This window comes from Lepisosteus oculatus, chromosome 4 (assembly GCF_040954835.1).
Source record: "Lepisosteus oculatus isolate fLepOcu1 chromosome 4, fLepOcu1.hap2, whole genome shotgun sequence".
NCBI classification, from domain to species: Eukaryota; Metazoa; Chordata; class Actinopteri; order Semionotiformes; family Lepisosteidae; genus Lepisosteus; species Lepisosteus oculatus.
This window is the reverse complement of record NC_090699.1, coordinates 3654826-3669906: the sequence shown is the minus strand read 5'-3', so window position 1 is coordinate 3669906 and position 15081 is coordinate 3654826. Positions and strand designations below refer to the sequence as shown.

The 15081-nt window shown below is 43.2% G+C and overlaps 2 protein-coding genes across 3 annotated transcripts in view; one reads left to right on the top strand and one right to left on the bottom strand.

The window, feature by feature from the left end:
- The window catches only part of LOC138238057 (butyrophilin subfamily 1 member A1-like), a 51723-nt gene extending 40931 nt beyond the window's left edge, over positions 1–10792 (bottom strand). For both annotated transcript variants that reach the window (XM_069187887.1, XM_069187886.1), the window contains exons 1-8: positions 10631–10792; positions 10221–10336; positions 8550–8642; positions 6064–6408; positions 5446–5724; positions 3053–3160; positions 1477–1494; positions 1179–1205 (exon numbers count right to left, since the gene is read on the bottom strand). In XM_069187887.1, coding sequence (XP_069043988.1) covers positions 1179–1205; positions 1477–1494; positions 3053–3160; positions 5446–5724; positions 6064–6408; positions 8550–8640 — 868 coding nt within the window. In that variant the 5' untranslated portion in view covers positions 8641–8642; positions 10221–10336; positions 10631–10792. The remainder of the gene's footprint in view (positions 1–1178; positions 1206–1476; positions 1495–3052; positions 3161–5445; positions 5725–6063; positions 6409–8549; positions 8643–10220; positions 10337–10630) is intronic.
- Positions 1–15081, top strand: part of LOC107076098 (butyrophilin subfamily 1 member A1-like) — a 244514-nt gene that overhangs the window by 149468 nt on the left and 79965 nt on the right. The window lies entirely within an intron of this gene.

Below are 15081 nucleotides of genomic sequence, written 5' to 3'. Positions count from 1 at the left end.
ACAGTCTGCAGTCAGTTCATTTCAGGATCCCCAGTCTCCACTGCAGTGTGGGTCAGAGTGTCAGTGAGTGTGAGCAGCAGTGGCTGTAAGACTGGAGTCTCACTCAATAGGACTGAGCAGCACAAGGCAATAAGACACACAGACACATCACAGGACACCCTGGAGTCTGGTGCTTGAGCCATTGAGAGAGATAAGAAATAAACACAGTCTGCAGTCTCCAGCACTGTGGGATATTTCATATTTAAATAACCATCCATTGATACTGAATTCTGTTCATTGTTCAGTCAGATGAGTGAAATTGTGGGCTGCTCTCACACAGACTAAGGGTCCTGTACCCACAGTGACCAGTATCAATGTCTAAGTGACCCGTCCCCACAGTGACCAGTATCACTGACAGAGGCACAGATATGTCCTGCTCACTGGTCACACTGCCTGATCTCTGGACATCAGCTGGACAGTGAGAAATGACCAGTCACACTCCATGGTGAGCACATCTCCACACCAGGCCTGATCCAGGAAGACTGACACACAGACAGTATCAGTCTGACACAGACAGGGGCCCAGCTGGCCCAACACAAACAGTCAGAGCAGCTGTGTTGTTCCAGCTCTACAGACACTGTGTGTAACAGCAGGACACAGGCAGGACCCCCACAGTGTCAAGATACAGGCTGTTCACTCAGGACAGGGGGCTGATGGCCTGTTGTCAGTCTGAAACGAGCCTTTTCAGAGTGTCTTTGACACATTAGAAGAGGGCAAAGAAGACTGATATTCATACAAGCAGCATTTATTACTTTATAGTTTCTGCTGCCAGTTAGTTTTTTTCACCCATGCAAGTGGTCTAAAACTAAAGTTTTCATTAAAATATTAACTTTGAAAATGTGCATTGGGACCAAACTGAGAGGGAGTCAAAACTAAGATCTCCATATTTACATTATTGTAGAGAACTTTCTCTATTTCTCTGTAGCTTCTATTGCTTTTATAAATCTTTTGTTAATCTTCACAACTGATCAAATACCTGTGTGTATTACTGATGAAAATAAAAGAAGGATTCACTTCAGTGCAATATAGTTCATTACAGTAGAGTACAGTAAACTGCAGAACAACAGTGCACTCAAATATAATTCATTAGTGTTTGTACTGGTGGATCTGTGATCTCACAGACACAGAAGATCACTTACCCAGTTCTGCGAGGATGACAGGAATGGCTGGAATAATAAGACATGATTTAGACCATCAGAGCTCTGGTGTCTGATGACACTCAAATTGGTTTAAGTTTTCAATTTCAAATTGGCAGTTAATAGCTCCTTCCATAAATAAACTGTCAATTATAGTGTTAATAAACAAGTTGTTCTACGTTGACCTTGTATCATAATAACATACAATTCAGTTAGAACACTGATGCATGATCATTTACAGAGGAGCTCCTGCTGAAATCACTACAGGACACAGTACAGAGAGTCTGACTGATTTACTCACCATTGAGTTTCTCCTTCCCTGTAAGAAACACAGACAGGACAGTCAGTGACACAGCATCAGGGCTGCAGAAGCTGGAAAAATACATTAGCCATGTTTTCTATTACACATATTCTATATTTCACTGAACAAAAGAACATAAGAGACAGAATCCTGGCAGGTTGTTCTGCCTGTCTAGCCATACGTTTAACAGTAATTGATCCACAGATCTTATTCAACCCTTTCTGTTGTAAACTTCCACAGAACTGACCCCTCTTACTTCAGTTCTCTCTGATAGATTGGAAAGTTCTGTCACTCTCTCCAGTACATCTGTGATTTCTGTGATAGATTAGCAGGTCTGACACTCTCTACCATTCATCTGTGATTTCCTCTTTAAGGGTCCCCACCCCTTACTGTCACATGATCATGTTTGACCAATGAACACAGAGCTCATGAATACACTGTTCCAGACTGAGGGACAGTCACTGCCATCGGGGTGAAATAGACAGGAAGGGTTGGGGGTCTTTGAATGGGCTTGACTATGGTGACAAAGATAGATACTCTGGAATCAGAGGACTGCACTACTCTGTAAAGTGAATCCTTAAACTACTGCAGCTGTGTGTGGTTGTCAAAGCTTATTCTAATATTAAAATTTTAATTTTTATTTACCTGTTAGTGCCTTTCTGCATTAATCATACTGTACAGTAGCAATAAATAATCTCATGAAATACAATGATTACACACAACTCTGCACAAACTACTGTACAGTGTTTCACAATATTGTGTAACACTAACAGAAATATTTTTCATTTCATAGAGTACACAGAATTATTAGAGATTGTGTATAAATAGTCATAAAAAAAAAGTTAATTTTATTTTACATGTTGCTTATTAAAAATATAGTATACACAGAGGGTTTAAGAACAGATTGTACTGTAATTTATAGCAATTGTAACGTCCCTGGAGCCTGAGCACCTGACCTTCATCGTCCAGCTTGCTCTCTCCTCTCTCTATAAACAGAGTCCAGTTTCCTCTCTCTGTCTCTCTGGCCATCACTCTCTCCCTCTTTACCTTCTTCCTTCCTGTCCTATCTGAGTGTCCAGCACGCCTGTGTCCCTAACAAGGACAAGAGGCCAGTTCACTGCACTCCCAGTCTCCTGCCTCTCTCGTCCTCCTGCAGAGGGAAACTACAGAGAATCGCTACAACATATTGTAGTTTCAAGACATGTGATCATTAGGCTAAGGAGGAAGAACAGATTAAATGAAGCTGCTTTCGCAAGTTCCACCTATTGATCTGTCTTGAGCAGCGAAGGGCTGATTGTGGCTCACTGGTATAATGTAGTGAGTTTATCTCAGGGTTTCATGTGTATTATAGATGGCTGCATCTGTAACTCTCCTGGAGGGTAGTTCTCTATCAAGACTAGAAGATGCTCTGGCTAATGAGCTAAACATTTTCATTTTTTTAGTTCCTACTGGCTGCATTATAAATTGTCAGTTGTTATCAAGAGGAGTGTCCTGATCTGCTCATACACAGAGGAATTTTAAATCCTTCCTGACACAGACATTCAGACACACATGTCTATATATAATGAGCACATACTGTCCATTCTTCTCCACTGGATCACCAGAAGTACTGATGCTGCTACAGTAACAGCTGCTGTTAGGAAGAGAGTCACCATCCATCCAGAGGGAGCAGAGAAATAGTCTCCTGGAAAACAGGACAGGGATATTATCACACAGACACTGACACACAACTAGTAGGGTTTGTTACGGTCAGCGTGAAGAAATATTTTTGTTAAATCTATAATACGATGTACAGATACTGTAGAATTGATGTATAGCTGCACACTGATTCAACCCTAAATAGACCCCATGCAATATCATACTCTTCTGGGAAATATCGTTTTAGAATCACTCACTTTTTCATGTTTCTACTGCCTAGAGTAGTATTGTACATTTTGTATGAGTGTGAGTGATACTCCACTGCTCCTCTATTCGTACTGTCGTGCTGGTATGACTCTCTTTATTTGTATGGTTGTGGTGTCACTCTGCACTGGGTAGTATTATTCTGTTAGGGTCCATGTGTGTCAGGTCTCAGTTCTCTATACACATGTCAACCAGGAAGCCTGGATCATTATGTCTTGTAAAATAATTCACAACCTACAAATAACATCACAATCTGACAAACCACAACTAATGCATAAGTACATCTTAAATGATTAAAAAACAGAATAATATTAAAATTGACAATATTGCACAGGTGTTCTTCTTATAAAATGACATTCATATTACACAGGTGTCCAACCCACACAGATGGCTGTCAGGTCTTCCTTATCACTGACCACTTTAAGACTGGTCAAAGGTCATTAAACAGTCATGTGAGACCAACTCAGTGTTTGACTACATCTGCCTGCGAAACAGATTTGATGGATAAACATGCAGTTTAGTTATCAGGAGCTGCAGACCACAAAATCAGCAGAGAGATCTGTGTGAGCCAAGTGAGCCACCAGCACAAAAGACTACAGTGTGGAGCAGAAATCTCTCTCTAGACAGGGAGCCATAGGACTGTCGCCAGTTGAAGTGTCTCAGTCAGGGAGACTGGTTGAGCCCAGATGCTGAATCACTCCAGCTGATGTGACGATGTCACAATGGAGCCAGACTGAAGTACAGAGCTCTGCTGTTGAGAGGCAAAGATCCAGTAATGACACCTGGAGAATTTAAATAGTCACAGTGCTCTTCTTTGGTTAAACTGAGAATAATATGGGCAAGATGGGTAAGAAAATGTAGCAGCAAATAAATCACAACGAGAGTGTCAGTGACACGTGAGGGAGAATTCTGGAGGTATTTTATGGAGATTTGTTTTTCCTAAACTGTATTCAAAACTAAATATTGTTTGCTTTCTATATTGCTGGTATACACAAGACAAAATCTGTATACCGTAAAGAGGGGATCTCTCTGAATGGACTGACAGGTAAAGTTTGATCTTTTAGAATTTATGTCAAGAATTACAGTATATGAGAAAGATAATCATCAGTAGGTGTTACCAGAGAAAAAACGGAACATATTGAAATTGTATGTGATCCAAAATAAACAGGCAGAGAGAGCTCAAGAATCACAGAATTTCCCTTGAGACTCTCCTGTGTGCTGTCAATAGAGCCGGTTCTGACTCCCGTGGAGTGCGTTATTAAAGACCCTATGCAGACGGTATAATCCCTAAAAGACACGGTTAGGATGGGTGGACAGACAGGGGGAGGTGACCGTAGTGAGCAGGTGCTCGGGGGAAATGAAGTAGCAACCAAGTCCAAAGAAATCCAAAAGAGAAGTCAGGGCGCAGTCTATAATCCAAGAGCCGGGAGATCCATCCAAGACAAACGGTTAAAAGGGGGAACCGGGTCGGAACCGGCACAAGAACAGGAACAGGAACTAAAAACATAATGGGTCTGCATCCCAGGCGGTCAGGACACCAGGGAAAAGGCCTGCCTTCGGAGAACCCGGAAAATAGGCAAGCCTTGTGGCGTCCATCTTCCAATACTGAGCCCAGAACTGCAGAGATGCTGGGCTTTTAACCAAAAAGCAAACAGGACGCACCAGGAAATAATAGAAATTAATCATAACCGAAAGGGGTAGGAGCGCCCTCTAGAGGAGGGATGTGGAACGTAACATGTGCATAGCAAGCCTTTGACTGAAAGAGTGACTCCTGCTTTACTGCAACGACATGGTAAAAGAAAATCTCATGGAACTAAAGAGTTACATCCTAGAAACTGATATATCCTTCTTAATGTTTTTATAACAATAAATCCCATAATGGTTTAATCATTTAGACTTAATGACAACAGCATCATTACATATAAATGTTTTTATTATAAGGGGAATTCATTCTCAATTGTTTGTTTCAATAATCTGTCTGTGAAGTTTGTTTTAGACTTTTACAAAATCATTTGTTATATTTAATAGTCTACTTACTGTAATGATTAAGGTAAGCTCTGTACTCACTGGGTATGTGCAGCTGAGATTCCCAGTCTGCCTTGGGCTGTGTGCTTCTCACCAGGCAGGAGAAGATGTTGGACTCCTGTTTGACTGGGATGTAGCTGCTGACACTGAGGAGCCCCTGACTGTCCGTGTCCACTGTGGGGGGCTGTGATGGCACCTCGTTTCCATCCCTGTCTGTCCAGATCACTGCAGGTTGAGGGAACCAGCCCTCTGATCTGCACAGCAGCTGGGCCTGATCTCCTCCAGGGGAGTGGAGAGACACTGAGGGCTGGGAGCCCAGGGCTATGGGTTCAACACAAGAGATTTCTGAGAGTGAGAAGTATGATGGAGGACAACTAGAAACATCTTTGTCAGCACTCTGCTGGTTCTCAATAAACATAATGTAATCAAAGACAGATAAGCCAACATAAAATGTATAAATGAATTTATATGTTTAATTTATAACTCTGTTTATCAAATGGTACATTTCAAGAAGGTTCAGTGAGGAAAATACAGTAAATAAACAACGAGAAACTAAAGCTTCCTCAATGATCAGAAAATACACTTTGTCTAAAAGGGCTTTAGCAACCAGGAAGCACAGGGTACAACACCCTGGACAGGATATCAATCTGTCACACTCACCTCTCACTGCCAGGTCAATAACAGCATCATCATCCCATTGTTCAGACTTTACCATGCATCTGTACCGTCCATGGTCAGAGCCGCGCACTCCTCTCAACTTTAGAGACACATTGCCAAATAGGAGCTCCTCTAGGAAAAGCTCAGTCCTGCCTCTGTAGGAGAGGTCCTGTGTTTGAAAGTTATAGAAGCCAAACTCAAACAAACACACAGGGGCAACGTAATTGTCTCTAATCCACATGATCTGTAGATCCACAGCACTGATTTCAGGAAGGAGGTAACAGGGCAGAACAGTTTCTTCACCAGCTACAGCAACAACATGATCAGTTGAAACAACAACCTGAAACTCTAAAAGAGAAAGAAAACGGTTTCAGACTTTTCAGACATTCAATCAAACTGCTATACAGGAAATTTCATTAGAAAACGCAAGGTATAAGTCTGTATCCTGCCCACGCAAACCCATATCATTGTTCAATAAGCCACACACAGTGATTGGTTTTGAGAGGCCAGAGGTGTAAAGTCTCAATAATACCAGCTCTTTCTACAATCTGCTGTGACTACCCAGTATGCCCTTACTGTTTGTGCTGAGTTGCTGAATTCAGGTCTCAGACTGGCTACATCAAGACCAGTTCTCTTACTCTATGGACCTTAGTCATAGTATGATAAGATAAGATCTTTATTGGCCATATACAATTTCTTGTGTTAGGAATTTGTCTTTTTGCATACCCCAACTTGCTCTCCATGAGACACACAGACAGGGAGAGAAGCTTGGGGTCAGAGCACAGGGTCTGACATTTATACAGCACTCCTGGAGCAGTTGGGGGTTAAGGGCCTTGCTCAGGGACCCAATGGAGTAGGAATTTTCTACCAGCTGTGGGATTCAAACCAGCAGCCTTCCAGCCACAGACACAGGTTCTGAGCCACAGAGCCACCACACCACCCCATAACATTCATACACGCTAATTCCTTAAATAAAACAGCTCAGTAACCATTTGGTACTGTACTGTGTTAATGATTATTGTTCCCATTGCATGCAGAAGCCCAATCCCAGAGTCTCCTCTCTGATTCAATTCCACATGTCACTGAGAAGGATATGAGTGTCTGATCTTCTTCACATCACAGAATCTTAAAGAGAGGTGACGAAGGGACAGTCCAGTGTGTCCTCAGAAAAGCCAGGTACAGTAATTTCTCACCAGAGACAATCAAACCAACACTTTCAAACACTAATCACTCAAGCTCTCACTAATAAAAGAAGAAAAACAATTCTGCTGTTATATATTAAGTGAACCATTATAATGAAAAAAGCTTGATTTGGGAGAATAGGTTCAACCTATTAAGTCACCTGGCGAAGCTCTGCTCCTGTTCTCTCTTCCTGTTTGTCCCTCATGGCCCTCTCCTGGGTCCCCCACTGTTCTCTCTCTGTACCCCCTTCCTGTGTCCCTGTGTCCACTCATCTCTTCCTGTAGCTCTTTACATCACTTTTAGACTGAGGATGCTCCACCAAACCTCTCCTTTCCCCCTCTAGTATTCAGGTCTCCTCCAGTCTCAGCTGTCTCCTCCTGAGGGCACTCTACCCTCATACATTCAGCTCTCAGAGTCTGACCTTTCCTTCTCTTTCTGTTTCCCCTGTGTGAATCTCTCCATCTCTTCCCCTCGACTCTGTCTCTGCCCTCTCCCTCCTCTTCCTCTGCCCAGGACCTCAGCATATCTCTTGATCCCTCCTTCTCCTATTCCCTTCTCTGGCACTTTCCCGCCTGGATCAGCATTCCTCAATTCTGCTCCTTTTTCACTAACTGTTCCACACAACTCCCAGTCCTGGCCCTGGAGGTCTCTCTCTCAGACTAGTTTACCTTCATCTTCACTGGACTGTCTGCAGCTCTGCTGTCTCTCCTCTTCCTCTTTGCTGTGTTAATCCCACTGCAGTCTGTCCACTGGCTCCCTCTGGCCACACATTCAAACCCTACTGGTGTCTCATCCACTCTGCTCTTGTCTTAAAACTCCCCACATCTCCTCTCTCCAGCTCCTGTTCCACCAGACATTCTTCAGTAAATAAGTTTCCTTGTCTCTCAAGCTGGTGGTGTGAGTTCCCTATTGCTCTAGGTCATTGTAGATCTGAACCAGAACGTTTTCACTGCTGCTTGGTGTCCACACTGTATACTGTCTCTGTACTGGTTTAAATCTCATCAGTCTTTCTAGCACAGGTCTTGCATTGCGTTTCCACTTGTGCTTGTCCTTGACATGCATTGCACTAACACAGTGTGTACATGAGCATATTCACTAAATGTGGATCTCATGTGCACTGTAGTATGTGTTAGTGATCCTAGATAAGGGTGTCTGCTAAGCAACTGATGCTGATAATAATAATTATCATCAATGAAATTAAAATTTGGAGTGATAAGTGCATCTTGATTTTTTGTCAGTGATTATTTTAGGAACTGGATTGTAATCATGATATTTAAAAAAACAGAAGATTTTGAATCTGTTCTCACCTGATTTTGAAACGCAGGACTGCAGGAGAAGCAGCAGAATAACAGAAAACCAGCAGAGCCTAGGAAACCACTTTGATTGGTCAGGCTTCATCTCTGAAATAATGAAACACTCTGATTGATCAAACTTTATATCTCAATTAGAAATGTAATTTCCTCATCTCGTTTTTGTATTTGTATTTGTTTGAAACCAACCCATCGATGTTAATAAACTTTATAAACTTTACGATAAGTATTCAGTATTGAGGGAGCACAGGTATTGATGTACAGGAGGAAGAAGAGGGACAGGATGAAGAAAGGAGAGGATGTCGCTGAGCTATGAGAGGTACCAGTAACCTCTAACTAATCATACTTAGACCCAGGGAGTTTGTATTATTATTGAGAGCTTTCTGTCTTATTCATATTAGGAAATTCTGGTTTCCAATACTCTGGAATCCTCAGGCTAAGAATACAAGTGTGCTTATAAAACGGTGCCTTTACAGTAACTGTTGTAAGTTTTGTGTGATATTTAATATTTATAAATATTTTCCTAGTCTTTAAGTTTGCATCTTTTTGTTGCTCACTGTCACTCCAGAACCTGACTGTTCACTCACACACTGCTGTACCTGACTGATCTCACTGTCACTCCAGCACACAGCAGCTTCAGTCCTGACCTGACTGTTCACTCACACACTGCTGTACCTGACTGATCTCACTGTCACTCCAGCACACAGCAGCTTCAGTCCTGACCTGACTGTTCACTCACACACTGCTGTACCTGACTGATCTCACTGTCACTCCAGCACACAGCAGCTTCAGTCCTGACCTGACTGTTCACTCACACACTGCTGTACCTGACTGATCTCACTGTCACTCCAGCACACAGCAGCTTCAGTCCTAACCTGACTGTTCACTCACACACTGCTGTAACCAACCTGATCTCACTGTCACTCCAGCACACAGCAGCTTCAGTCCTGACCTGACTGTTCACTCACACACTGCTGTACCTGACTGATCTCACTGTCACTCCAGCACACAGCAGCTTCAGTCCTGACCTGACTGTTCACCCACACACTGCTGTACCTGACTGATCTCACTGTCACTCCAGCACACAGCAGCTTCAGTCCTGACCTGACTGTTCACTCACACACTGCTGTACCTGACTGATCTCACTGTCACTCCAGCACACAGCAGCTTCAGTCCTAACCTGACTGTTCACTCACACACTGCTGTAACCAACTTGATCTCACTGTCACTCCAGCACACAGCAGCTTCAGTCCTGACCTGACTGTTCACTCACACACTGCTGTACCTGACTGATATCACTGTCACTCCAGCACACAGCAGCTTCAGTCCTGACCTGACTGTTCACTCACACACTGCTGTACCTGACTGATCTCACTGTCACTCCAGCACACAGCAGCTACTACTCTGACTCTACCCATGCACTATAAAGAAAGGAACAGCACTTTATTTGACAATACAATGTGTGGAAATAGAGCAGGTTTCCTGTCTCCCTTTACAGATGGACAATAACATACCAGATTCACACTCACCTTTTTCTATACATACATTGTCATTGATCTCTGCAGTACTAAGCACATTTTACTAAATTAAACCTATAAGGTTCAGAAATATATAATGTTTCTTGTCTTCTTATACAGTTAGACAATAACAAAGCAGATTTACACTCACCTGTTTTTATACTAACAGGATGTTTACAGTATTAATTACAGTCCAGATGCAGAGTGAAGTTTTTTGTCTTTGCAGTGTTGAGAGATGTTGTTCTGAGAGAGAGAAACGCCATTCGACTACAGGAAACACAAAGTGAAAGAAAAACCTTCAGCAGGAGCCATGAAATTTACTGTTTGCCTGTTAGATCCAATACGGTGAAAATTTAGGGAAAACAGTGATATCCAGACCTTCAGATTCACATTAATAATTACAGTGAAAATACAGTGAAAACTGTGATATTATACACCTTCAGATACACATTAATACTTAATCAGTCGTGTGAATATCTGTACGGTCTGACTGCTACAGGACAGGCCTCACCCTACAGCACACTGTGCTGTTAACTGGTGTGAGAATGACAGGATACTTACAGGCTGGATACTCTGATCATACCGGTCTGAGCTCCACTTTCTATTGTTCAGAAAGAAAATAAGATTGTCTGATGCCTTTTTCTCATTAGATTTGAAAAGCGACCTGCTCACTTTACTTCTGACACCCTCTTTATCGCAGTAAAGGACTATTTTCACTTTCACTTACAGAGCGGCAGGAGGATTCTGGGAAACTGGGCAGTGGCTTCAGGGTGTGTTGTTGTGATCATGCAGCTCGAGCACAGATCAGTGTTCAAGAGTGCAGGAGGTCTGGGACACCCCAGCTCTCCTTGTCCACAAGCTGCAAGATGTGGCTCTTCTCTCTCTTAAAGGGGCCTCACAGAAAGGTTCAGCTCCTGATTACCTGACTGCGAGGTCTGAGATGTAGTTTTGTTAGGTCCTGTGATTTGGTCATGTACCAGGATGACTGCCTGTTAATGGGTAAACCTGTGGAATGAGGCAGAGCTGGTCTGAAGATCTCTTTGGTACTTTGAGGGAGTGAGACTCCAGCTGAGGGAAAGGAGCTGTCAGGATAAGATGTGTGTAGAATTAGCCTCCTCCTGACTAAATAAGACCTCCTGGGAGAAAAGAGATTTGTCCAGAGTCCAGTCTGGACGGAGTGTGTGCGAGATCTCCAGTAGAGGCTCCAGTAGAGAGGTCTTCTCTCTAGTGATGATGAGACAGGTTTACAGGCCTGTGGGCTCTGCACTTGAGGGGTGCTTGAGAACAGAAGGGGCTCACAGGTGCTGGACAGGGGGGCTGTGTGCTGGTTCCTTTGCCAGGATCAATGGTGATGAAGTGTGATGCCAAGGAGCGTCAGCACCTGGAGGAGTGGAGCGTCTCTGGGTGAGGTAGAGTGTACCTGTCCCCCACAGCTGAGAGAGAGGAGTCCTGATGGCACAGGGTGGTCCCAAGTGTTCCCTGGTTCTGAACATCAGCAGACTGAGGGGTGTCTCTGAACAGCAAAGCAGCTGCCGTATATAAAGATCTGCTGGGAAAGAGAAGAGTGGTGCTGGTGAAGAGTGAAAGAGTCGAAATTGAGGATAGAGAACTGAGAGACACTGTGTTATTCAGGTTGAATATGACTGAATATGACCGATGATTAATTAAGACTGAAGTAAATAGTTAGTGAGAGCTAGTGAGACAAAGGAAGACCACAACGGGACACAGGATTGTGTAGTCTTAGTTTTGTTTTCAGAATGTGACCATATGTTAGGTGTCAAAATGAGAAAAAAAGATCAGGAAAGGAATGTAAAACCATTTCAAAGTCTAAGCATCTCTTTGAGGTGAAGTGGATCAATCAGATAGAGAAGAGAACCAGACACTGTCTGGATCAGACTGTCCCTCCACACTGAGCTCAGAGACAAGGAGCACACGGTGAGGACAACAGACACTGGAGGAGTTAGAGGACAGTGGCTGAGATTGGAGGATGTTGTCTGTGGCTCAACAATATTCCAGACACTGTCTAAAATCCTGCATGGAGCTTTCATGAAGCACCTCAGTGATTCCAAGAAACAAACATGGCAGAAGGTGTTAGATTAGACCTGATTGCAACTTCCTTGTGTAAATGCTGAGTGTTACAGTACGTCTGACACAGACTCAGCACAGCAGATCTCCTGTCAGCTCTGTCTCTGCAGGCAAGCAGGGTGGAGGCAGCATCATGCTTTGGGGCTGCTTCTTAGCAGTGACTGTAGAGCTCATAAGGATTGAAGGAAAAATGACAGAGTAAAGCACAGGCAAATACTGGAAGAAACATATATTTAAAACCAGGACAACAATCATCTTTCAGCAAGATCAGCACTGAAAGCACCTGGCTAAACTACCCTGGAGTGAGTAAAGAATAAGGAAGTTAATATTGGAACATGTGCAAGTGATTAAGTGCTTTTATTTGTCAGAAAGAACTACTCTCTCATAAGAATCAAGCTACCATAACAGCTCGTGAAGGTGCAGGGTCCTCAGTGACACATACTGTTCCTCTCTGACAGGAGCTGCCCAGATTGTCTGATCCATCTGCTGTTCCTAACTTGTTCCATCGCTGCAGTGTTTCATATCAGCTCAGCAAGTTTGAAGTCTGTATGTCTGCTGGTGAGTCTTCTCATCATTATTTTAGAATTGTCTGATTGTTATACTTATGTAATTGTCTTAAACCAGTTTGGAGGGGTTCAAAGAGTTTATTTGCAATGAGATCACTATTTAATTCAATATCAACAGCATATTCCTTTGAGAATTAAAAAAAATGTATTCATTACTCATTTCACATGAAAACCAGAGTTATCGGCATCAGAGAGAGCTCTCCTGGAACTTTAACTTTACAACGTCACATCAGTTAGACTTGTAATCCTGTTACACAATGCAAGACATGAAGTCTGGTGTATCAGAGGCGTAGAGATACAGAAGCCTAGTCTAGATGAGCCCTCAGGCTCTCCCTGTCAGTCTGTAGGTTCAGCACCAGCTGTCACCTCTCACTGAGCTCTATACAACTTCCTGTTGATCTCTTGACCTCCACTCTTCTCTGCCCTGCACTGAGCAGGAGTGTCTTCGTTAGCAGGGCCCTGCTGTCTCTACATCAGTTACAAACTTCAAGTCGCTGTGTGATGTGTACAGTCACCTGAGCTCAACTCACAACCTGCTCTCTGCCTTCTTCTGTCACTGCTTTATATCTGTTTGTCTTTCCCGCCCACAACTAACCCCTTAAATGTAATCTGAATGATCTAGATGCCTCTTGTTAATGAATGCTGTTTACTTACAACATCACAACAAAAAACAATTGCTTACATAGTTTTCTCTTTGGTCATTGAGAAGTATTTTTCAAAGTTTATGAAACCCAAGAAGCTGGAAGCAGAAATACACTAGGCCAGAGCAGCTCTGTAGTTCCCTCATTCCCAGAACCTTGCAATGAAGTGTCTGCTGTATAATAAACAGCTAATTAATGCATATAATATTGTCCCCTACCAGCTCGTCTGATACTCCTGGAGTGTCAATTCAAAATGACAGAAGTCAAGTTCCTCTGATTCACCCCTCTGTCTGCTTTCACTCTGATCAGTGTCAGGCACCTCAGTGGCTCCTCCCACTGAACTGTGACCAGCCAATCATTCTGCTCTGAACCGGCTGAATACATCTGTCACTCATGTGTCTTCTGCTCTCTGATTAGCCTGCCAGTCTGTCAATCACCAGGACTCCCTGTTACATAGTTGAAGTTGTAGATATTGTGTCTTCCACTTTATCAAATGACTCTCTCTGAAAATCAACTCTCATACCCAACTGCTCTAGAAAACTTTGGTTTCTCAACAGGTGAATCTACCTTTAACCACACAGTACAAAACCTCCAAGCACACAATTAACAGGAAAGTGTGGAGTGAAACTGGTACCATGTGTTACTGACAAGAGCCCAGCCCAGCTCCCTGAGAGAGGAAACACCACTCAAGAGCAACACTGAAGCTCAGAGTGAAGATCCTCAGTTCAACACTATCAACAAAAATATATTAATGTTAAATATATCTGATATTGCCTGACAATTGTAAATTTGTCATTTATATTTCTTATAATATCTTAATCGCAAAACAAAAGTGTACTACTTAATTTGTGTCACGGACGTCCAAAGGGACTAGCCGTGGGGAGCAGGAGAGCGGAAAAAGACCCATATGCGTAGCAGCGAGACGGGAAAAAGGCCCGGGCTTGTTAGTGCAAAGAGTTCAGGAATGCCGTATAGAAACCTATGCCCTCAGGGAGCGGACGTGGGGCGCCCTGGTGCTAGGCGGGTCTCAGGACATCCGAACGTCAATGCTGAGCCAGGACAGAGAGCAAGACCCGGAAATATATAGCCCAAGGGAAAGAGAGGGACCGGAAGGACAACAGACCGGAAACTAGGGACAGGACAGAGAAGGAGCGCCCTCTGGCTGCAGAGGGCGTGACAATTTGCTCAAATGTTTTTTTATTATTTGAAAAACATTACATGTGTGACCTACTGTATAGTTTAAACATTTCCACAGTGAGCAGAGAGCAGTAAGCTGTCTTCATGACTTCTGCCTGTCAGCTGCTGACGTGTTCAATCCTCTCCTCTCAGGGCTCAGTGCTGCTCTCAGTTCCAGGTCTCTAAGACCACAATAACCACATGTTGCAGAAGGGGTGGAGCTGAGATTGTACAGTGAGCAGACTTCCTCAGACAGTTCCTGCACCTTCCTCATTGTAACACTATGACAGCAACAAGATCCCTATTCTAGGAGGACAATAATGACTGAAAGATAACAACAGAACAGCCCTAGATAAAAATTAAAGACACCTCACAGGAATAACCAAATAAATAAAGTACATCCTGAGATTTTGTGTGTACTGAATGGTAATTACAATCTGTCAGTGTGAAGTGAGTCAGAGCTAAGGGCAGTCTACACTCTGATGAGACACAGCTGTGGCAGGTCCTATAAGAGCAGGTTGGATATTTACCTCTGCGCTCTGAT